General features: G+C 44.0%; 2 protein-coding genes across 8 annotated transcripts; both read left to right on the plus strand.

Annotated features, from left to right (window-relative positions):
• Positions 1 to 1,608: 1,608 nt before the first annotated feature.
• On the plus strand, positions 1,609 to 4,095 carry apov1.2 (apovitellenin 1 gene 2). 2 transcript variants are annotated; one of them, XM_012958120.2, is made up of 4 exons: positions 1,609 to 1,793; positions 2,391 to 2,450; positions 3,162 to 3,443; positions 3,928 to 4,095. In XM_012958120.2, exons 1-4 carry the CDS (start codon positions 1,624 to 1,626, stop codon positions 4,040 to 4,042), a joined length of 627 nt encoding a protein of 208 aa, XP_012813574.1. In that variant the 5' UTR covers positions 1,609 to 1,623; the 3' UTR covers positions 4,043 to 4,095. The 2 variants fall into 2 exon arrangements, with proteins under 2 accessions (XP_012813574.1, XP_012813575.1); XM_012958121.2 differs by having other exon boundaries at positions 1,706 to 1,793; positions 3,281 to 3,443.
• Positions 4,096 to 8,132: 4,037 nt separating this feature from the next.
• On the plus strand, positions 8,133 to 25,358 carry nectin1l1 (nectin cell adhesion molecule 1 like 1). Of its 6 annotated transcripts, none has more exons than XM_031896454.1 (9): positions 8,133 to 8,285; positions 10,658 to 10,987; positions 13,546 to 13,854; positions 16,398 to 16,512; positions 17,791 to 17,930; positions 19,451 to 19,559; positions 22,072 to 22,209; positions 24,580 to 24,687; positions 24,924 to 25,358. In XM_031896454.1, the coding sequence occupies exons 1-9, from the start codon at positions 8,204 to 8,206 to the stop codon at positions 24,961 to 24,963; spliced, it is 1,371 nt and encodes a 456-aa protein (XP_031752314.1). In that variant the 5' UTR covers positions 8,133 to 8,203; the 3' UTR covers positions 24,964 to 25,358. The 6 variants fall into 6 exon arrangements, with proteins under 6 accessions (XP_031752314.1, XP_031752316.1, XP_031752317.1 ...); XM_031896457.1 differs by lacking the exon at positions 24,580 to 24,687 and adding an exon at positions 24,056 to 24,106 and having other exon boundaries at positions 8,134 to 8,285; positions 19,445 to 19,559; XM_031896453.1 differs by having other exon boundaries at positions 8,134 to 8,285; positions 19,445 to 19,559.

Below are 25,358 nucleotides of genomic sequence, written 5' to 3' on the forward strand. Positions count from 1 at the left end.
GTGATAAAATGGGTGTGGTTTAAAAGGGGGAGTGGTCAAAACTGGCTTCCATTAGCGGCCCTCCACCATGTATGCAAGAGAATTTCCGGCCCTCGGCACCGCAGAAGTTGGACAGCACTGCTATAGGGTAAAGCTCACCCACTGGGGTTTTAAAGCAATCCATCTTTTATTATTGATTCTGGAAGTAGTGACCTAATTATTGTGTTTATAAACTCAGTAATTTAGGTAAAGCACAAACCCATCTTCCAAAAAAAGGGGCTGTACAGATTTAAAGGGGTCGTTCACTTTTAGTATGATGTACAGAGTGATATTCTGAGACATTGCAGTTGGTCTTCATTTTTTATTACTTGTACTTTTTGTATTTATTTCACTGTTTGTTCAGCAACATTACAGTTTAAAGTTTCGGCAGCTATCGGGTTGCTAGGATCCACATTACCTTAGCAACCAGGGAATGGTTTGAGTGAGAGTCAGAAGAAGAAGAAGGCAAATAATATAAAAAAGATCAAAAACAAATAATGAAGACCAAGTTGCTTAGAATTGGAGCCCTGCACCTGCCTCACCTTTATACACCTGCGTGTAACACCTGCTCCCAGCACCTGCCATTAACCCTTAAATGCAATTGTCTCTCTCTCATACTAAAACTGCAATAAAACAATAAATAGCAGCTGTGTTTAACCCCTTCATTACCAGCCACATTTTCACACTTAATTACTGAATTTTTTAGGGGCATTTGCTTTGGGGGGACTTTTAGTTTACTTTGAAGATATATAATAATTAGGTAGATAATTAGATTATCTTCACCCTTTGTTGCAACTGTTAAGGGTCCATTATGGGGGGAGTATCTCTGCACTGGGAATCTAATGACCTACCTTACAAGGAACAAACACAAAGGAGCTTTAGTCTCCCTGTTAAGCTCAAGAAATAAAAAAATTATATTTTTGTGATAAAAAAATAGACAAAAATTGTTTGGCCCAAGTGCCATTCATTGTGCTCAGGTTGTACTTTCCCTTTAATATGGAAAGCCTTATATCTCCAAAATATCCAAATACCACATTTTATACAGTTTAATTAGGATTGTTGTCCTGGGGAGGTGGCAGTTCCCCGCTCTGCTCATTGCTGAGGTCTCTAATCACTTTATGGTTGAACTTGATGGACGTATATGTCTTTTTTCGACCTAACTTACTATGTTACCAACCATTTTCCTTCATTACGTATTTGGTATCTTTGTTGCGGCCGACTGGTCCCAACCAATGTCCATATACTATTGGTAGTGTCCCCTTGAGGATCCGGTTGGAAATTCCTATCTATTCATGAGCCGTGGCTGCCAGTGTATGGCGTATGGGCAGAATAGCGAGTGTGGAGGGGCCACAGCTCATGTTCCAGTTATTTATGGTGTCTGCCTGAATGATGGCAACAATAGAAAGGCAGCAGCCATGCCACATATGGCCTCTCCTACAGTACATGCCTGTTGGCCTGCGGGCCGATTGATTGGCTACCAACACCCTGTGTATAGCCCCTTTAGCTTATGGTGAGTACGGCCCAACGGCAGCCTCATTGTTAAATAGCAGTCCCTTTAAATCCTTTGTGAATTGTGGGCATGGCGGTGCCTATACTGTACCCTATATGGGCACCTTGGTGTCTCTCGCCCACTCTATTGACCATGTCCAGTCATGTGACCAGCCTGGAACAGAACTCCGTGTTCTTGTGCAAAACTGGAATTTGCTCCGTGACGAGGACATTTGTTATTGCTGGAGTTGTGACTCTTTCGCAGTTTGGGTTTCCATAGGAAACGGGTAAGTGATCAGGTTTAATTCTTACCAATTAGATCACTTATAGATATATAATATAGATATATATAATGTTCCTATAGAGCCCACTCCCTGCCCTCCTGTGCTCCTTTCATTTTCATCCTCCACCTTTGCCCTTCTCTATTGACCAGGTTTGTTTTGCCTTTATTTTGTGCCATTCTCTCCTCCTGTCTCTCTTCTCTTTTTATCTTCTCTAATGCTATTCTACTTTTTTCTTTTGTTATTCTGTAATTTAACCTCCCCCCCCATCCCTCTCTTCTTTCTTTCACATTTCCTCTTCTACATTTCTTATGCTCACACCATCCCTTCTCTGCTCTCCACTCTCTCCCGTCTTCTCCCCTTCCATCTCTATGGTTTCTCCTCTCTTCTTTCTTCAACACTTTTTGGTTTCAGACTTTCTCTTTTCTCTTCCTTCTCTCCTTTAATTCCCCCTGACTTTTTCACGTCTGCTCTTCCACTCTTCCCCTTCTAGGCTCATCCCATCTGTTCAACTTTTCTTCCTCCATCTTCTCTTCTGTTCCCTCACTTGCATCCCTCTCCCTTCTTCTAACTGTTTCCATTTCCTACTTCTCTTCCATCCAGGCACCACCATGGGCAAGTTATACACTGTGGCCGCCTTTCTGTTACTCCTGCTCTTGCTGGGTATGTAATGATTATATCCGGTGCATTTAGCCATAGTTGCTCTATCCTAGAGCTTTTGAGCTGCTCTGTGATATTACTATTAGGTGTTATGGCCTCAGCCATTCCCTTGAGCCATGGATTATTCCCAACCCAGGTTAAGTATATGTTGTATCTCCATTAATGGACACCAGTTCTTTTATATCACCCAAGGTTAAGGCTATAAATGGCTCAGGTAAGGGAGAATCCTACCTCTGTGATGTGTATTGAGTGTAACACCGTGGGCATCTGGGACATTGCTGGTTCCATGCCAGCTTCACATTTACCACCCAATGGATTTTGGGGACTAAGCCTATTAGTTGTGATTCAGTGATTAATGTGTGTTAGAATGTAAGGTTTTGGGGTGGGGTCCTGTACACCTGCCAGTGTAGCTGCCTTCTCAAGCCCTAGTGCCCAAGCTGCCTTCATAGCACAGCCGCCATGAATAATCCCGGTGAAGAGAATCAACAGCTCCCCTTGTTTGATGCACAACTTCCTTTGTCTACTACTTTACCACTGTAGGGAGTATAGAAATCCTGGGATTCTCCTTAGCCTACTCTGCACGGGGGCAACGTCTCCCAGTGTCACCGTGATGCTCAGCATGAGTTGGCCCTCAGGCACTACAGGGTTTATTTATCCTAAAAAGTACAAATATCGCACTTATTGGGACTCACGGCCTTGCACTTATTTTGGTAGAAAAGAATGTTCCCTTCCACGTGTAACCACCGCTGGGGACATGGCCACCGTGACATTACCTGTAATCCCCACAATACCCAGGAGACACCAGTATCACTTGTTTTGGAAACCTCTTTTAGAAACTGGAGCAAAATCCATCTCAAAAAGACACGTGCGCAGGGATTGGCTGATTATACCGGACACCTTCGCCTTCACCATCTACGAATCTGTGAACAATCTGTATCCGCCAGCAGGGAAGGTTCTCATGGACATATTTGAAACCCCAGCGGTACAAAACACAAGGTACAAGCGTTGGCATTTATCCCTAAATGGCAGCTGGGGGCCAAATACACATAAGAATAATTGTTATAAAGTAGAACTGTCCGACCTATAGCTCTTTCGCCAATATCACTGCTGCTGGGAGTTGCAGGTTAAGTAACATTGGTTTTAAGTGTTGGAGCTGCCAACTTGCTCAACATTAGCCATTATTTACAATCCCCCCAAAGGCAGCTCAGCTCCCTGCTCTAGCAACACATAGCAACTATTGGCTTACATTGTCTCCCCCTGCCCTTCCCTTTGCATTCTGTAATCCCCTGTATTTTAGATAAGAATAGTTAAAAAAATGTTGGCTTTCATTATTCTGACAGCATTTGATCAGTAAAAAATCAGTTGATTGGTTGCCATAGGTTACAAGACAATTGCAATTGTTGTCCATGTTACTACATGACCCCTAGATGCCAGTTTTTTATACTAAATAAATATTAATGCAATATTCTGTGTCCTACAGGGGTTTCATCATTGATATTACGTCCCAACTTACTCTGAAAGGGGAGGAGCTTCAAAGCAAAATAACTGATTTTTGGAACAAGATTTCTGCCAAAGTCAAAACTGATACAAACTAAACTGAAAATTTACATTAAAAAGTATAATAAATGAAATATGTGAAACAAAATCAGCCTTTGTGTGGTTGTAACATGGTCGCTTTGCTTTCTGGTGGCACAAAGAACAACAGCCCCTAGCGCAGCGATGTAAATCGGGCCCTGATAGCTCATGTAATTCCTATGGACACTATGGGTTTCTATAGTATAGCACATAGGGGCCAGTATAACACATAGGGGCCAGTATAGCACATAGGGGCCAGTATAACACATAGGGGCCAATATAACACATAGGGGCCAGTATAATACTTAGGGGCCAGTATAGCACATAGGGGCCAGTATAACACATAGGGGCCAATATAACACACAGGGGCCAGTATAGCACATAGGGGCCAGTATAGCACATAGGGGCCAGTATAGCACATAGGGGCCAGTATAACACATAGGGGCCAGTATAACACATAGGGGCCAGTATAACACATAGGGGCCAGTATAGCACATAGGGGCCAGTATAACACATAGGGGCCAGTATAGCACATAGGGGCCAGTATAACACATAGGGGCCAGTATAACACATAGGGGCCAGTATAGCACATAGGGGCCAGTATAACACATAGGGGCCAGTATAACACATAGGGGCCAGTATAACACATAGGGGCCAGTATAGCACATAGGGGCCAGTATAACACATAGGGGCCAGTATAACACATAGGGGCCAGTATAACACATAGGGGCCAGTATAACACATAGGGGCCAGTATAACACACAGGGGCCAGTATAGCACACAGGGGCCAGTATAGCACATAGGGGCCAGTATAGCACATAGGGGCCAGTATAGCACATAGGGGCCAGTATAGCACATAGTGGCCAGTATAGCACACAGGGGCCAATATAACACATAGGGGCCAGTATAACACATAGGGGCCAGTATAGCACATAGGGGCCAGGGTGGAACTAGGGGGAGGCAGAAGAGGCAGCTGCCTAGGGTGCAACGATTGGGGGGAGCCTCTCCTGCCTACCTCTAGTCCGTGCTCCTTTGTCATTGCCCCCACTGGTTGTCATTACGCGGTGGGGGCAATGACCCATCACATTGCATCTCCCCCCCTCCTGCCTAGGGCGCCCAGTCGGCTTGTCCTGCCCCTGATGGGGGCACAATGTAGCAAAGCTATGTACATTTGTCCTTACTACCCCTCCTGGTAAGTCCAGGGTTCCATTTGAGTGAATATTGTGCAACCCCTCTGGGGTTTCTACCTTTTTGTATGTGGCAAAAAGCATCATCAGAGCCAATCAACATCATGTGGCCTGTGCCGCCTTGGCAAAGTGGGCATACACTGGCACATATTGTACAGCGCTGCGGAATATGTTGGCGCTTTATAAATAAATGTTAATAATAATAATAATTAGCTGCCGTATTGGTCAGTCAGTCTGTTGAACAGTGTAAGGGACCCAGAACATGTTAAAGGCACTCGTAATCACTTTATATTACTTTGGAGAAATCTCTATATTGGCAAATTATGGGGAAATGGGGGGCAATGTAAAATTTGGGTCATCGCTGTGTTACCTGAATAAATCTCAGTGAGGAAACACAGATGGGCAGGGTGCCACGTTTGCTTGACAAAAATCCTTCCTATATACGGCATGTTGTAACGACACGTATCCCATCACCCGTGGCAACAAAGATTTGTCGCGGGGCAACTAATCTCCCCATCTGTCACTGCCCTAATGCTGGGAGACTAAGTACTGTAACAGCTGGAGGCCAACAGGTTCAAGATAGAAATACAGTCTCCAAAAGGCCAGGAATGGACCATTATCTTGTGGCAGGGGGGGGCCTGGTAACTTGCTGGGCACTACCGCCTGAGGTGGGTTCCTCATATGGGGCTGATTGACATCTCAGCAGAGAAAGGGGCCCTCAGGGAAGTGTGGCCCTTGGGAGTTGGTAGGGTTGCCCCCAGGCAGGTGTTGTATGTATGTATATCTTTATTTATAAAGTGCTACTTATGTACGCAGCGCTGTACAGTAGAATACATTAATACAAACAGGGGGTTATTAAGATAAATAATAGATAAATACACAGTATAACAATAAATACAAATAAATACAAGATACAGTTGCAACAAGTTAAGAGTCAAAGACACAAGAGGATGGAGGTCCCTGCCCCGTAGAGCTTACAATAAAATCCAGAAAGAAAGTGTTGTGGTGATGTCTTGTTCTATAGACTGCTATAGTCCAAACCAATCATATTGCCCAATCAAAGCCTCTTTAGGAAATTAGGTTTATTGTGGTCTGAAAAAGTAATTTGCCAATGACGACACTGACACCTAATTTTTTTCCCAAACACTGCATTTAATACTTGCTCAAATTGGCCCTAGTCTTACTGAGATCCTCATTGTTATGCTACGTAGATTGCTTGCAAGGAAGGGGAGTTTTTGTTGGTGTTGCTATCATTTTACATGCAATACCAAGAAATGCCTTTCTTTATACAAGCAGAAAGCAGTACTATGTCCGTTTCAATATTTGAAAAAATACCTTTTTCCAACCATGGCTCTGTTTATTCATCATAAAACATTTTTAAGGCACTCAAAGTCATTTTATCTTTAAAACTTAACTAAAAACACTGAACTGAGCACATTTAAAAGAAAAAACATTATACACCAAAATGGCTAAATCACATAGGGCACACTGTTTGGGGGTAGTTGCCTGGGGCCGGGATTTTTCCCGCTGTCCCTGAATGCGGTGTTTCTGAGCGACAATTATCTAACCAAGCGTGCCTGCGGGTCCAAACCATTGCCACTGATCAATGATGCGAGATTCCAGGCATTTTGTCATCCACACACAGAGGTATTAAACACTTGGGCAGCAAAATGCCCAGATTTACCCTATGTGCCATTGCCCTAAGGACAAAGGAAGTAACTCAAGATAAGGGAATGGCTTCCTACGGTGCAATGCATACAAATGGGCTCAGCCAACATGCACACCCATATGCATACCTCCCAACATTTGAAAAATGAAAAGAGGGACAAAAAGACTTGACAAAATTTTTTGACCATGCCCACTTTGTGACCACGCCCCAATTGCCACACCCCATTTTTAAAATAGTTAAAATAGTGCCCACGATGGCCCAATAGACAGCACCCCCATAGACAGTGCCCCCCATACACAGTAGCCCTCCTTACACAGCGTCCCCCCATACACAGTAGCCCTCCTTACACAGCGTCCCCCCATACACAGTAGCCCTCCTTACACAGCGTCCCCCCATACACAGTAGCCCTCCTTACACAGCGTCCCCCCATACAATGCCCCCCATACACAGAGCCCCCCAATTGCCCCCATAGTGAGTAACTCCAATAGAAAATGCCCCCATACATAGCGGCCCCCATACATAGCGGCCCCCATAGACTTCTTGGGCTCCTGCTCCTTATTCGGCTCCTCGTACGGCGGTGACAGGACCTTTTATAAGGTTGCGCCCGTGCGTACGTATGATGTCACACATACGCACGGGCGCAACCTTATAAAAGGACCTGTCGCCGCCGTACGAGGAGCCGAATAAGGAGCAGGAGCCCAAGAAGAGACGGAGCTGGAGCGCGTCCCGCTGGCCTGGATAGTTTAATAAATGTTCTGCATTTCCGTAATGCGGGACATTCATTGAACAATCCGGGACAGCGGGATGCGCTGTAAGAACCGGGACTGTCCCGCGAAAAGCGGGACAGTTGGGGGGTATGCCATATGCTGTCTGAAAAAATCAAAGTTACTTAAAGGAAAAGTAACACTAAAAATTCCCAACTAAAAAATCTATTCTACCCTCCCCCAACAATTGCCCCATCCCGAAAACCATTTGCCACTCTGAATGCCTCAGAAGAAAACACCTGCCAAAATCGGCTTGCTGTTATTTGTACCGGTCAGGCTGATAAAAAATGAAACTTTATCACAAGGTTGTTAATAGTGAAAAAAGATAAAACTATAGGGACGTTGGCATTTTTGTAAGGGAAAGGTAGCAGCCCTTCCATGGCAGTCAAGAATAGCAGGTGGGCCCCCAGCTTGGCAATTCCTATTACTATACAGTGTCAGGGCTGCGCTATATCAACTTCCAGGTACTGCCCCCCCTCCCATCACAGACAGTGGTACCGACTCTCTGCCCTCCCAGCCCCGCCCTTAAACGTGGGATCGTCTTGGCCCCGCCCAGTAACTATGCCGGTACCCCAAGGTGAATGGGGAGCCCCCCTACTGACTCCCCTACTCCTGATATCGGCTCTGTCCGTGTCCGCACAAGGTAAGCGGGGGGGGGGGGGTGCGTAACTCAGCGGGGCCCCGGGGCAGTCGCACACACGTGTCTGTGCCTTTGTTACACGGGATTGGCTGGGGGCGCGGAGCCTTACGGTGTAACTACAAAGCACCTGGTTAGTTCGGGGTCTCATTAATGTGGATCCCTCCGCAGGTACAACTCCCCTGGGTACTGTGTTCTGCTGCCGGACAGTGCGGCGGATTCGGCCATTTGGGGGTTGGGAAAAGGGACTTTGTGCAAAGCACTTGGGGTACAGCCCGGCCGTGTGGGGGCGCCTTCCCCTGTGTTACACATTACACCCAATAAAGAATAAAATAGTTTTTCAAACCAGGGGACATTCTTTACTTATTTGCACTGTTTTAAAGTGGTTGTTTTAGATTGGCCAAGTTTTAGCAGCTTTCCAATTGGTCTTTATTTTTATTTGTGTGTAGCTGTTTAATTATTGGGCTCCCTATTCCTTCCAGCAAAGGGGGGGGGGGGGCAAAGTCATGAAGCAAAAACCAGACTAAAGTTCCCCATACACGTAAAGATCCACTCGCCTGGTGAGGTCGCCAAGCGAGCGGATCTTCCCCCGATATCCCCACCTACGGGTGGGCGATATCGGGGAGCTTGAAGTTGAAAAAAAAATAATCCGATCGTTTTATGGGGACAAACGACCGCATTATGTGGGCGGCAATGGGGCAGTCGGTTCGGGGACCGCATCAACGAGCCAATGCGGTCCCCAATCCGACTGAATCTTTTAACCTGCCCGATTGATATCTGGCCAATTTCAGGTCGGCCAGGCCGCTCGTTTCTGCCCCTACACGGGCAGATAAGCTGCCGAGTTGGTCCAAGGGACCCATATCGGCAGCTATAATCGGCCCGTGTATGGGGGCCTTAAGCCTGGATACAGTAACTAAAGTCACTCACAGCTTGCATAATTATTTATCTAGGGGGGCTGTTTAAGTTCATAAATTATGAAAACCATGATCAGCCCTGCAAAATTGTTTTTGCTATGTGCTTACTGTGAACACACCCCCTTTATACCACCCCGATTTTACCAAAACTGTGCCGTAGTACAGGAAATGATAACGAGCATATTAACCCCAGACAAGCCAGTATAATCACTAAATAAAATAGTATATTGGCATTTTAACCCCAGACATGCCAGTATAATTACAACAGAAAATGGATAATCAGCATATTAACCCCAGACGAGCCAGTATAATCACTAAATAAAATAGTATATTGGGTTTTTAACCCCAGACATGCCAGTATAATTACAACAGAAAATGGATAATCAGCATATTAACCTAAGACGAGCCAGTATAATCACTAAATAAAATAAATAAGGGGCATATTTTCCTGAGATGTGCCAGCATAAATGCTACAAAACATGGATAATCAGCATTATAATCACTGCATAAATGGTCAATGAGCTTTCTATCTACCTGGCTCCTGGAAAAAAATCCTAGATGGCCATGCGTTCCACAGTGGAATGCACAGCCATCTTGGATTTTTATCTTGATTTGCAGGGAGCTGAGAAGAACTGAAGAGAAGCAGGGCAATGTGGGACGTTTAAACAGCGATCTGGTTCCGCGAGCTGTAAGGTATTCAAAATTCCAGTGGGGGCAAGTGCCCCCCCCCCCCCTTACCCCAGTTGTGGATGCCGTGGTCCTACATCCATAGTCAGCCCCCCTGCATGTTCCTTACTCCATCCTAAATCTGCCCTAACCTATAATCATAAGGTTACACTGTTGGGAGTGGGTTAAGGTGAGGAAGAAGGAGAAATGACAATAAACACAGGAGGGCTAAAGGGTAAACTCTCACTTTCAACAACTGATAAATATAAAATTGAAAAGAGAACATTGAATATAAGCTTCACTCCATGGGAATAAGGGACTTTCTCTGTATAATCAATAAACATTTCTGTACAAATTGTGAAATAGTTACTCTTCACTGTCTCCCTCTCATTAATCTGTCTCTCTACACTCTCTCTTTATGCAGGAGTCAGAGTTAGATTTTGACTTGACAGTTGGGTCAATCACTCTAGAGGCCGCTCTGTGTTGCAGTAGGTTACATTGAAAGACAATCAGCTCTACTACATTGTTTCGGCAATAGGGTACGTTGCTTAACAATGCTGGAGTGTGCTCCCTTTGCCTAGAGTCTAGACAATGCGCGAGAACTGTTATCAGAATTACTGACTCCGGCACAAAGCTGCATGTAGAGAGTCAGGTTGCTGAGAGGCTTATATTCAATTTTAATTTTGTGATCATTATCCAATATAACAAACACCTAGGAAATGGTGAAATGGTATGTTTATAGAACTTCGGTGTAGTCATTATATGTTATGTATAATTTTTTTTTTTTCCATTTTCCAGTCTCGGTGATCGTCGATAGAGAGGTAAATGCCAAGTTGGGGTCGGACGCCAAGTTAAACTGCAAAGTGAAAACCCCCGACATTATCTCCCAAGTGACTTGGCAGAGGAAGTTGTCGCCCAACAATGAGAATTTCCTGACCTACAGCAAAGGGGAGGAACCCATGCACCTGACTCCGTTTGGGCAGAGAGTGAAATTTCTGGGCAATGGGGATCTGGGAGGCTCCATACGGATTCCCAATGTAACCCTGGCCGACCAGGGCACCTACCTCTGTATCTTCACCACATTTCCCGGAGGCACAAAGGAAGCGGAGATTAAATTGGTCATCCAAGGTGAGAATTAATCCACTAATCCATTTAGCATCATTATCTCATTCTTGTTATTATTATCCTTTATTTATAGAGAGCAGGCATGGTTACACAGTGCTTACCAGAGATTTCTCATCATTCCTGCCCCATCTGAATTTACTATCTAAACTCTCTATTACTCAGCAAACACCAGGGACAGTTTCCTTGGGAGTATCCGCTATAAACTGTGTTTACAGTGCACTACTCTCCTACACCTTATTCTTTGTCACAGAGCCTTTGTAGCTGCCGATATGGGTCCCTTAGACTGATTCGGCAGCTTATCGGCCCATGTAGGGGCACAAATGACAGGCCTGCCCGGCTGACATCTGGCCTGAAATCGGGCAGATATTGATCTGGCAGGTTAAAAAATGTATTCTAACCGGGGACCGCATCGGCTCGTTGATGCAGTCCCCGAACCGACTGTGCCTATTAACGGCATTCCAATTCGATAGTTTGGCCCCAGGGCCAAATGAACGAATTAGCCTAAATTCACCCGATATCGCCCAGCCGTAGGTGGGGATATCGGGAGAAGATCGCTCACTTGGCGACCTCACCAAGCGAGCGGATCATAACATGTATGGCCACCTTATATACACGGCTCTCTGCTACATCCTCGCTTTTATAAGGTTGCGCCCGTGCGTACTGACGTCACACACACAGGGCGCAACCTTATAAAAGCACAGAAGCAGCTGGGAGCCGCGGCAGAGAGAGGAAGACATCACGGGAGCCGGAGGCCGCTGGGGGGAGGTTAGGGGGGAAATGGAAGGTGCTTGGGGGCCCTGGGGGAAGCTGAAGAATGCTGGGGGTGCCGTGGGGGAGCTGGAGGATGCTTGGAGGCCCTGGGGGAAGCTGAAGGATACTTGAGGGGGGCCTGGGGGAAGCTGAAGGATACTTGGGGGGCCCTGGGGGAAGCTGAAGGATACTTGGGGGGGGCCCTGGGGGAAGCTGAAGGATACTTGGGGGGGGGCCCTGGGGAAGCTGAAGGATACTTGGGGGGGGGGCCCTGGGGGAAGCTGAAGGATACTTGGGGGGGGCCTGGGGGAAGCTGAAGGATACTTGGGGGGGCCCTGGTGGAAGCTGAAGGATGCTTGGGGGGGCCCTGGGGGAAGCCTCATTATGTGCGAGCCCAGAGACAATTAACTTTATACAGTTGATATAAAATATTTTACTACAGTATTTGGTTCAGAATCTTTTTTTTCTAGATTTTCCTCCTTTAAAATTGGGTGCGTCTTATATTCCAGAGCGTCTTATAGGGTGAAAAATACGGTACTTTTCTAATAGTATGTGCGATTCGATTATTCTTTTTTTAAAAGATTTTCTCTATTGATTTTATGCAGAAGAGAAAAAGAAGTAAAACCAGTGATGGGCGTTCCTAATTCACTAATATATCATAGCCTGATATTACAGGGCTACATCTGAGGATCTTAGGAACTAAGACTTAGGATGTATTAGTATGCTGCACTGCTTATTTTTGGGTCGGCCAACCAACGGTTCCATATTTTCTCAAACTTGGCAGGACATACTCATGCTGGGTACCGTATATACTCGAGTATAAGCCGATCCGAATATAAGCCGACGTACCTAATTTTACCTAAGAAAACTGGAAAAACGTATTGACTCGAGTATAAGCCTAGGGTGGGAAATGCAGCAGCTACTGCGGCATTTTTAACACCTTTAACAATGGTGGAAAATACCCCCAAACAGTATTCCTACTGCTTGTATCTCTCACACTATGTATGGGTGTTTGGCTCAAGGTCTGGTATGTTTAATAAAGGAGCATCCTAATCACACAGGCAGCTAAAAAGCAATAAGTCCACGAAACCCACATAATGTTACATGAGCTCAAGTATATCTTTCTAGGTTTCGACTGGATTATTCTTAATGGAACATGGCCATTTTAAGTACTAAGGGCCGCCCCCTGGGATCATAGGAGTCACAGTGCACACAAACAAGCCAAGGCACACATACATGCTAGGCCCCATCAGCCAATGAATGGGCAGAGTTCTGCCTTTTGCTCCCACACTACTTCCTGTTACAGTTAGAGCTGCATCACTTCCTGTCAGCTGATCTCTGAGGGAGCACACAGCCCGTCACTAAATGGCGGCTCAAGGGAAAGGATGTAAAAGGGCAATATTTACTGATGTATATATTCCAGTTTGGGGAGATTCTTTCATAGGCCACTTAATATAATATGAGGTATCTGTCAGTTAAGTATTCATTCTGGGGGGATAGTTTTCCTTTAAATCCTTTGGTATCCAGGTGCTGGCCTGCCCTTATGTTTCCGGTTGTGGGGGCTGCTGGCGTTTGTAGATAAACTTAAATATGTATATTTTTTGCAACAGGAAGTAAAATCCGTTATAACTGTTGGCCACAGGAAGACAGATGTGTGTGTAATGATAAAACCCATATTCAGGTTAATCTGCTCTGAATGGCGGATATCTAGTTCTGGGTTTGAACTCATTCATACGCTGTAATTTATTATATTATATATAAACCTTTGGCACTATGGAAGCTAAACACTAATAAATATGTTTTTGTTACAGTTCCTCCAAAAATCACTCTGGAACCTACAGAACCAGTATTATCCGGACCTTCTCCTTCGCCCATTGCAGTTTGCCGCGCCTGGGCTGCCAAGCCAGCAGTAAATATCACTTGGATCTTTAGTGAGGCCCGATACATTTCAGAAGAGAACTCTACAAACTATGAAAACGGCACGGTCTCTACCTGCAGTCAGCTGGTAACAGTACCGCTCCCGGGTCACAACGGCCGGAATGTTACCTGTGTCGTCTCTCAGTCTGACGGGAAGTCCATGGAGAGCTGGAGTCAGACTCTGACTATTCAGCACATTTACTGTAAGTATCTGTGGGTTTCACTTAGATTCTCAGAAGAATTTTGAACTTCAGTTAAGGGCAAGAAGATCTGTTGCCGGCTATTAATCTGAAGTTTATCAGAGCACAGGTCACATGGCTGTGGCACCCTGGGAAATGAAGAATATGGCTAGCCCCATGGGAAAAACAGATTACAATGCAGGATTCTGCTGGAGAAGCTCTATTAACTGATGGGTTTTGTAAGGATTCAGTGCATCCCTATTATTTGTAGAACTCAATTTGGCACAAGGGGAAGAGCCCTGTTGGCCCAACCCTAACCCACCTTTCCTGAAACCCATCTGTTATGGGCAGGGTGGGGCCAAGGACAAACTTCAGCCTGACGGCAACCCCCTAGAAAAGGGCTCATCCAGCCCAAACCCAAACATCTTACATGCTTCAAGCCAACCCAGGCAAAACTACAGAGCACATTCTGCACTTGTATGTATATCTTTATTTATAAAGTGCTACTTATGTACCCAGCGCTGTACAGTAGGAGACATTAATACAAACAGGGGGTTATTAAGATAATAATAGATAAATACAAAGTATAACAATAAATACATTTAACTTGTTGGCAGGGCTCTTCAACCTGGTGACCAGCGGGTTAATAATTGGTTTCCATTAAGTACAAAATATTGTTTTATTATTACAGAGATCATTGGTTTCTCGTTAACGTATTTACTTATCTTTCTCCTCAATCCCTCATGCCTTTATCTTTCGCAGCCTCTCGCTAACCCTGTGCGTGGCAGTTAAACCCATGGTTATTCCCCCTGTGTATCATAGTGTATTACAGCCTCTCTTTAGAAATTATCATTAAAATTGATCAGACAACTGTCAAATGGAAAGATTTGCCCTTTGGAAAAACCACGACTGTTGCCCTTATGAAAAATAGAAAGAAAGCCATTAATCCTCTGACTTGTACATCTAATTAGTATTTATATTGCCAAGTAACTTTTCATTATACATGAATGTATCTGTCTGCCAATGAGCATTCTACTGACCAAAAATCTCATTATAAATGCAAGAGAAGTGACCAATGAGAATGCTGATTCCCAGCACTGTGTCGGCCATCTTGCTGGTACCTTACATATAGAGATAATGATGGCATTTTCCCGTCATTATATGGCACAGGAATCAGACATGGGGATAAAGGGACAGACTTGTTCAGTGCTGGGAAACTGTGCTTATTGCTCCCAACTCCAATTGCAGGAACAGAGAACAGGGAGCCGGATTTACTCACATCAGCTGGGATTCTCATTGGGGGATTTCTTGCATTTTAATGCAGCTGCTGGCCCTTGAGATATCGGGGAAAGTTTAGGAAAAGTTTTATTGTGCAATATTGCTTCAAGAATACAACCCTGATGTTGCTGGACTACAGCTCCCAGCATGCCTCACCCTTCATTATATGTTACATTATTCTGCGATTTGTAGTCCAGCAACAGCTGAGTAACGTTTGGTTTAGTGCTCCTTTAAAACTAGTGAAAACGTGTGTATATTGGGAAGTTGCTTAGAATTGCATTGTTTTTTATTATTTTATTATCCAGAATGCTCAAGGGTTTTTTCAGTAATTTGCATCTCCATACTAAAAAATAATTTAACCATTAAATAAACCCAATAGGGCTGTTCTGCCCCAATAAGGGGTAATTATATCTTAGTTGGGATCAAGTACAGGTACTGTTTTATTATTACAGAGAAAAGGGAATCATTTAACCATTAAATAAACCCAATAGGGCTGTTCTGCCCCCAATAAGGGGTAATTATATCTTAGTTGGGATCAAGTACAGGTACTGTTTTATTATTACAGAGAAAAGGGAATCATTTAACCATGAAATAAACCCAATAGGGCTGTTCTGCCCCAATAAGGGGTAATTATATCTTAGTTGGGATCAAGTACAGGTACTGTTTTATTATTACAGAGAAAAGGGAATAATTTAACCATTAAATAAACCCAATAGGGCTGTTCTGCCCCAATAAGGGGTAATTATATCTTAGTTGGGATCAAGTACAGGTACTGTTTTATTATTACAGAGAAAAGGGAATCATTTAACCATGAAATAAACCCAATAGGACTGTTCTGCCCCCAATAAGGGGTAATTATATCTTAGTTGGGATCAAGTACAGGTACTGTTTTATTATTACAGAGAAAATGGAATACATTTAAAAAATTTGAATCAATTGTTTAAAATGGAGTCTATAGGAGATGACCTTCCCGTAATTCAAATCTTTCTTGATAACAGGTTTCCGGATAATGGATCCCATACCTGTACCAGTAATTGTGACCCATGCGTACCAAACAAATATGTGCTATTTGGTATTATAGCTATCCAGCATTTTATGACAGTGGCCCCAGAATTTCATTTTATGACACATTAAAAAAAAATTCTAGAACGTATTTGGTTTCAGGAAAATATTTTCTTGATTTTAGGGAATGAAAACCCCTTTTCAGAATGTTGCTTATGGGCAGTATGCCCTGCCAGTTATTGTGTAACTGAGTTATGTTTGGCATTGCCTACAATTGTGTTTTATAGATGCTCCAGAAGTGAAGGCCAAAGTCATAGCAAAGGATGATGGGACCATCCAACTGTCATGCAGAGCGGATTGCAACCCCCCGGCTACTGAGTTCTTATGGAAAAGGGATGAAATGTAAGCATAGGGTTAACTGTAGTCTTCAGTGGTATAACTACTCTGGGCTGGGCCCCCCTGCAAAAAAATGGAGAGGCCCGGCACAGAGTAGCAATCCCTACCAGCCCCCTTCCTTCCACCCGTTTTATGTTGTCCCCCGGCTTGAACGCGTATAGCTCCCTGCCCGCTCTAAGAGCGGGCTGGGTTTTATAGACGAGCAGGATGGGGGTCACAAGAGAGCGGGTAGAAGAAGGGGGCCCTGCAACAACATAAGATGCAGTGGGTACAGGGCCCCCCAAGACCGCGTGGTCTGTTTTCTCTATTGTTACACCACTGGTAGCTTTTGCCCTTGAGCAGGGATCCTCAAACTATGGCCCCCCAGGGTAATTTACCTGGGGGAGCTGGGAAAGGGAGGATGGACAGAGCTGGCAGAGAGAGGACTCAGCGGAGAGTGGGAGGGGGGAGCTGGAAGAGAGCAGACTCAGTGGAGAGTGGAGAGCTTGGAGAGGGAGGGTGGAGGGACAGGGGGGTGGAAGGGAGCAGGAAGGGGGAGCGGGAAGCTCCCAACAGGCTGAGGGACCATGAACTGGCCCCTCTCTTAAAAATTTTGGGCCCCCTGCCCTAGAGCGAGGCTTCTACAGGATCTCACAAGCTTCTAGTTTTACGTTCTCGTTTTTATTGGGTTTTAATAAATAATAAACATTATATACATTTATGGGATTTATGTGTAGAAGGCAGTAACAGCAGGAAGGGGAAAAGAAGGGGCAACTGGAAAGTTATAGGGGCATATTTATTATAGTGTGTAAGCCAACATCACAGTGATGTTGCCTACAGCAACCAATCAGGTCTTTGCTTTTGATTTCTAACTTGAAGGTGACTGATAAAATCTAATTGCTTATTGGTTGCTGTGGGCAACATGTTGGCTTACACACTATAGTAAATGGGCCCCATAGAGACAGGGAAGGCAGTGAGTGGCAGAAAAACATGGGAGGGGCAGCAGCATTGGATTACAAAGGAGCACAGCAGGCAGTACATGGGACATATGGAGACAACAGATGGTGATAGCTTGCATTCGGCTCCTCTACCTGCTTCCAACTCTCTGCTTTAAATAATTCACTAACAAACTACTGTGCTGCCTGCTGCTCCGCCCCTTCACCTGCCCAAGGGCCACTGAGTCAGGAACCCCAGAAGTCAGCCCCCTATTGTATTATTTTATTCCTAACAACATTGCAGTTTGTGGCTCATAGGAAACCGAGTGCCATTTGGGCCATAGGGAATTCATTGTGCTTTAACTCACAGGGATCTGCCTGATAATGAAGCAGAGGAACTGGGGGCCACGCGACTGCTCAGTGCCAATACCTGGAAGGGATACTATGCTTGTGTAGCTGGAAATGAAGTTGGATATTCATCTGGATATATCTACGTGCAAACAGTCACAGGTAATCTGCTCTGTCACCATCTCCATTGTTTTTTGGGTTTGGCTGAATACCCAAGCCTTAAGGTAGCCATACATGTGAAGATCTGCTCGCTTGCGAGGTCCTCTCCTGGATCCTCTCCCGATATCCCCACCTATGGGTGGGCAATATCAGGGGAATTTAGGCTAATTTGATCGTTTGGCCCTGGGGTTTGGCCCAACTTAATTTTTTAACCTGCCGATCAATATCTGGCCGATTGCCGGGCAGATATCGGTCGGGCAGGCCCGTTATTTGTGCCCCTACACGGGCCGATTAGCTGCCGAATCAGTCTAAGGGACTGATATTGGCAGCTACAATCTGCCCGTCTATGGGGACCTTTAGATCCGCTCGCTTGGCGAGGACGCCAAGCAAGTGGATCTTCTCCCGATATCCCCACCTATGGATGGGCGATATCGGGCTAATTCGGTCGTTTGGCCCTGGGGCCAAATGATTGAATTATAACGACGGGTATAGGCATCCGTTGGTTCGGGGACCGCATCAACAAGCCAATGCGGTCCCAGATCCGACTAAAATTCAAACCTGCCCGATTTAAATCTGGCCGAATTTAGGCCAGATATCAGTCGGGCAGGGCCATCGTTAGTGCCCATACACGGGCCGATAAGCTGCCGAATCTGTCTAAGGGACCGATATCGGCAGCTACAATCGGCCCGTGTATAGCCGCCTTTACTTTACTACACCAGCAAACCAAAGGCCATTGAGGTGGATCTAGAAGGACCCACCAGGCCATACAAAGTACTGGTGCCGATGTTCTGCTTTGCACGAATCATTCCTTTGGCACTTTTCTTGTACTTTTCTCTAAAGCTGGACCTTTAATATCCCTCTGCTTTACAGTCATGGTTTATTATTCACCTCCATCCCTGCTCTGTCTGTTTCACAGTAACACTCTAGAGTCAGGTTCATCCAGAGCCAAAGGGGTTGTTAAATTCTTCATTTTTTATTATTTGTAGTTTTTTAATTGTTTAAATTTTTGTTTAGCAGCTCTTTAGTTTGGCGTATCAGCAGCTATCTGGTTGCTAGGATCCAAATTACCATAGCAACCAGGGAGTGGTTTGAATGAGAGACTGGTATATGAATAGGAGAGGGACTGAATAGAATAATAAAGAATAAAAAGTAACAATAACAATAAAACTGGAGCCTCACAGAGCAATAGGGTTTGGCTGCCGGGGTCAGTGACCCCCATTTGAAAGCTGTGTGGAGTTAGAAGAAGAGGGCAAATACTTCCAAAACTACAACAAATAAATAATGAAGACCAAATGAAAAGTTGCTTAGAATTTACCATTCTATAACGTATTAAAAGTTAAACTTAACGGGGAACTACCCCTTTAAAATGCCCTGCCTTTTTGTTTCTGGGCAGAACCTATAACACAAATATAGTTGCAGAATCAGACGGCTGTAGGGCAGCAGGATAGCCCCTGATCCAACAGTTCGCTGTCTCTGGATTCTGTGTATATAACATTGCTTCCATTCTTCCCTTCCAGTGCCAGGTACATGTAATGTGCATTATATCCCGCTGATCCTCCTGATTCCGAGTTTATTGATCAATATTTACGTCGCTGTTATACACTACAGGAATAAAAAGAGGGAGCGTTACAGGTACGGTCACTTACACCCGGGCTGTCTCGCCTACTAAACACGAATTCCATAAATCAGTTATTTCATAAGAGCATAAATAAAATATTTGGATTTAAAAGAACATATAAAGACATAAAGTAACGATTTTAATCGGAAAACAAAGAGGGTCCCAGGAAAACAGCCCAATAAATAACTCGGATTAGTGTCGGAACCCATAGCGGCAGGGGGCAGCAGGGAGACAGCCGGTACTGGGCACAAGCAAGCCAGGTATGGGATCTGGGGTCCTCTGGATAAGGGATCTTTCCGTAGTTTGGATCTCCATGCTTTAAGTTTACAAAAATCATTTAAACATTAAATAAACCCAATAGGGCTGTTCTGCCCCAATAAGGGGTAATTATATCTTAGTTGGGATCAAGTACAGGTACTGTTTTATTATTACCGAGAAAAGGGAATCATTTAACCATGAAATAAACCCAATAGGGCTGTTCTGCCCCCAATAAGGGGTAATTATATCTTAGTTGGGATCAAGTACAGGTACTGTTTTATTATTACAGAGAAAAGGGAATCATTTAACCATGAAATAAACCCAATAGGGCTGTTCTGCCCCAATAAGGGGTAATTATATCTTAGTTGGCATCAAGTACAGGTACTGTTTTATTATTACAGAGAAAAGGGAATCATTTAACCATTAAATAAACCCAATAGGATTGTTCTGCCCCCAATAAGGGGTAATTATATCTTAGTTGGGATCAAGTACAGGTACTGTCTATGAAGATTTTCATTCATCCAGGTCATGGTATATCTAGTATAAATAAATTTAAAGCAACTGGACTTGTTTAGTAATCATTGAAGACGTTTCACTACTCATCCGAGCAGCTTCTTCAGTTCAACTGACTGGTATGGGAAGTCCTCAGCATATATACTCTTCCACTAATCCAATCACAATGGCACTATGTAACTCTTCAGGAAGGTGACATCTGAAACTCACAGAGGTGTGAATGCTGTGGAGTTACTTTGAAAGGATTACCCAAGTATCATGCAAATCATGCTAACAAGTAACACCTGTTTGAAGAGTTGCATGATACTTGGGTAATCCTTTCAAAGTAACTCCACAGCATTCACACCTCTGTGAGTTTCAGATGTCACCTTCCTGAAGAGTTACATAGTGCCATTGTGATTGGATTAGTGGAAGAGTATATATGCTGAGGACTTCCCATACCAGTCAGTTGAACTGAAGAAGCTGCTCGGATGAGTAGTGAAACGTCTTCAATGATTACTAAACAAGTCCAGTTGCTTTAAATTTATTTATACTAGAAGTACAGGTACTGTTTTATTATTACAGAGAAAAGGGAATCATTTAACCATTAAATAAACCCAATAGGGCTGTTCTGCCCCCAATAAGGGGTAATTATATCTTAGTTGGCATCAAGTACAGGTACTGTTTTATTATTACAGAGAAAAGGGAATCATTTAACCATTAAATAAACCCAATAGGACTGTTCTGCCCCAATAAGGGGTAATTATATCTTACGTAGAGAATTATGGCAGGAGCGCATGTGAAGAAGAACACAAAACAAATAATAGTGTAATACTGTTGAAACAAATGAAGAGTCAAGTAATAAAGAAACCAAGTCCCAGAGTGAATACGTGAAAGGCTGGTTTTCTTTGTGTATCACCACGTGCTATAATACTTTATGCTCACCAGATGGCAGTATTGAGTAGGCAATAAAGATATCCCAGATCAGCTTGCAGCCGTCTCCTCACATATAGGCACAAAATAGGAGAGAAAGTGGCATATAGAGCAAATCGTTTATTTAAAAGGTAACCAAATAAAAGAATCTACTTACAAAGTGTAGATAATATGTAGGCTCTCAGAAAACTCGACGCGTTTCGCGTACTGACAGTACGCTTTCTCAAGAGTATTTACAGTATGGACCCTTTAGGGCCCCTTTTATACAATCCTATAATGTGGGGTAAGTGCCCATCCCCCTCGTAATCAGTGCGGCTGGCATTGATGACATCACCGCTAACATGTTACGTTGCCCTTACTAAGCTTAAGCGCAATAGCGCTACCCACAGATGGGAAGTCTAAGATCTGTCACTCACTTATTAGTAAAGGTCCAGCTGGAGTACAACGCTTTGTGATACAGCAGCTCATTAGACTGTTTGCTAAACTGTGAAATTCAATTGAGCATTATCCCTTGTATTTTAGTTGTTTAATATATATATATTATACTAAACCTTTCTCTGAGTGTTGTTCTTGTTCCTATATATATATATATATATATATATATATATATATATATATATATATATATATATATATATATATATATATATATATATATATATATATATATATATATATATATATATAAATACAGAGATGCTGAACCTTTAGACTGGTGCATTAAGCTCGGTATGTAAAATATATAGGATTTTTAGGCATATTCATGTGCTGTGCATTTCACCGTTACTGTTTGCAAAACATTAATTACATTTTTTGACATTTTCCATATATGTCTCATCCCAGGAACTCTGAGTGCTGCTTGCGCTTTCGAAGCAACTGTACCCCAATATTGCGGCACATACAGAGATTAGGCTGTTGCGGGGAGGATCATGCAGAAGCACCAACTGACGATGCAGGCAATGCAACACTGTCAGTACAGAGGTGAGTGCAGAGAGCAATAGTGGGCACACCTTTGGTCCAAGTGGGCCCAGTAGGAGGGCCTTGCAGACGTGGATCCTGACTGGCCACCTGTTGTCTGTTTGCCCCTCTCATGGGGCAAAGATTGGAAAAGTGGGAAAATAGAGGCAAATATAAAAGGGGGGAGGAAATTTGAGTGTTACGGATGAGCAGCTGTTAGTTTGTATAAATACATTATTGCTCTCACCCTCCTCCTCCATCGAACAGTAATCAGACTGCCTAAAAAGAAAGGAGAGTACACTAGGTTCTGCCTGACTGCTCCTTGGAGGAGGAGGGTGAGAGCAATAATGGGTTCATACAAACCTATGTTTACTGTTGTCTTCTGCACCCCAATATTTGCCAGTGTATGGTACATGTTTATATAGATACACAAACTTTGATAATGCACATGGCTGCTTTAGTGATGAGGTGGGTATTTACCCAGTGGCCGGCCACCCCCTAAATGGGAGGCCTTTGCCTAATTTCTGTTGAATTCAAAGCCCATTGTTTAATAGGCTTATTCAGTTATATTCTGTTTGTATATAGTTATTGTAACCCCACTGACTGAACCCCACTGTCCTAGATTTAGTGCTGATGACTTTGACTAGTTAGGGTGAAGACCCACAGAGCTACCAGTAGCAGCTACTTGACGTGTACTCATTAGGGCTGTGGCAGACAGGGAGTTTCCTCTCAAGGCAACTTCCACGATTGCGCCGCGTATGCCATCCCACCGGCGATTTATATACATCCCGGTGGGATGGCATTTTGGGGAGATTAATCGCCCGCGACAAGGGAGATTTGTCGTGGGTGACTAGTCTTCCCGTCTGCCACAGCCCTTACTGTCTCTTACTGTCTCTTCCTGTGTTTTAGCAGAGGCAGTTCTAAGTATTGTCTATGGAATGGTATTTTCTGGTGTGTAGTAGCTGTGAAAAAGTAGCTGCTACTAGTAGCTCAATGTGTCTTCACCCTTAAGGTACCAGAGAGGTCATTTTCACAGAATTTTAAAAATACCCAGTGTAAAGCCAGGGACCTACTTTTCGGCGCTTATATCTGCTTGTTTGTTCAGCTTCTCTACACTAAGGGCAATGCTACACGGGGAGATTAGTCGCCCCGCAACAAATCTTCGTTGTCATGGGCAACTAATCTCCCCACAACGCCAACCCACCGACTAGAATGTAAATCACTGGTGGGATGGCATACACGTCGCTGCGATGTCCCGCAGTCGCCCGAAGTTGTCTTCAGAGGAAACTTCGGGCGTCTGCGGGACATTGCAGCGACGTGTATGCCATCCTTAAGATTTTGTGTATATGATACACCGGTCTGTATGATAACCGAGGCTACAATGATTCTATAAATCTTACCTTGTTTCTTCCCCATGATACACCAGGCTGATCCCTGCAGCAGTGGTCTTCAGACCTTTTCTAGTCAGGCTCCTATTTGTAGAGGCAAAGAGAAGGGAGCACTCTCTCAAATTGTGTTACAGAGTGCTAAGCCCAACGCGTTTCGTCCTTACCTGCACTTCCTCAGGGGCACAAAGTTGTGAAAGCTTGCACATTTACATTAGAGATTTCCATGTTTAAATAGCTTCAAAAGGACGCCAATCCAGCGTGCACAAATGGAAGTGGGGCCATGTACTATGTCCAATGCAAGATGCAAGCCCACATACAATAATAAAACATCATATATAATATAATTAGCTAGAGTCATTAATAAAATAAAATAATTGTTCCACATACACACACGCATGTAAACACCCCTCCATATCCGTGCATATGTGTATATACATACATAAAACAACAGTATAAATGACACTGTATATTTGCACAAACAGAAGCGGAAGCAGCGCCTGAAAGAGGGGAGAGAAGGAGAGAGACAGAGGCAAGTAAGTGTGCAGCTTTCACAACTTTGTGCCCCCGAGGAAGTCCTGCCAGGACGAAACGCACTTAGTGCTCTGAGTGAGCTTTTATAACATAATAATGTAAGTGCAATCATTTATCTTTTTAATAAAATATTTCACTTTTCCTACACTATAGAGCGCACCCTTCTCTTTGCTTCTGTTTATAGATTTGACTTTCCATTGAAGTGGCAGCGCCTTCCGTTAATTACTACACTTTGGGAGGTTGATATACTAGCTGCTGAAGGACTTAGTTTATGATCCTGGAATTATTTAACTTTGGGACCTTTTTATAAATATTTATTAGCATTTTTAATTTATTTTTTGTTTGCCTGCCTTTGAGCGCTGCCATTGATATTTAAGCTCATATTTGTGTTCAAACATTTGATTTGGCCCCCTTAGGTCATACCCAGGTAACTGATAAAAACATGGATCTTACTGTCATTCTCCTGTGGTTTCAGGGATAACCAACATATTGACTCACAGGGTGGGCCCTCACCTTCATCAGAGTTAGGGGGACACGACAGGGGGGCCAGTGGAGCCATTCTCCAATGCACTTCTATGACTATGTATGGTGATTATAAGCCTATAAGATTCTGCAATCTGTGTTAATTCTCCCCCATCACCCTATGATCCTTCCAGCACTGGTTATTCATCCCAAGTTCCTCTTCATCTTCCATTTTCCTTATACTTCATCTTTTGTTGTGCTCCATCTGCCTCATCCAGAGCCACTAAACACCCAATGTCCCTGCAGAACTGAGTTCTAGCTTATATCAGTATAAGTTCTTTCCTTGTGTCTCCCTAGGGCACGTGACCCTGACTCCAGTGTAGAAGACATCAGTTAGTGGATTAGAAGACCCGAAGATATACATCTTGGACTTACAGTGGCCTTCACGTTGAACTACCCAGTTAATAGTTGCACTGATAGGATAGAATTTTTTTTTTTTTAAACTCTGTTTGTGTTTTGTTTTAGTAGTTAGAAAAGAGTTGTTTTACACTGAATTTATGTGAGTTAAAGGTTAAATGGCAAAAGACAATCCGGGCTGGTCTTATAAACTGTGGGGCCCAATTGGGACCATTTTTGCGGGGCCCCTACACAAGGTGTTGCCAGCTGGCACAGGGTTCCAGGGCTGGGGGGAAATAGTCCCTGCCTTTTGCTCTGCGGCTAATGGTGTAACCCTGCCTTTTCACCTCTCTTTCTCTTGTTCCATTGGCCCCCAACATTTCATGTGGCCCCCAA

This window comes from Xenopus tropicalis, chromosome 2 (genome assembly GCF_000004195.4).
Source record: "Xenopus tropicalis strain Nigerian chromosome 2, UCB_Xtro_10.0, whole genome shotgun sequence".
In the NCBI taxonomy this organism is placed as follows: domain Eukaryota; kingdom Metazoa; phylum Chordata; class Amphibia; order Anura; family Pipidae; genus Xenopus; species Xenopus tropicalis.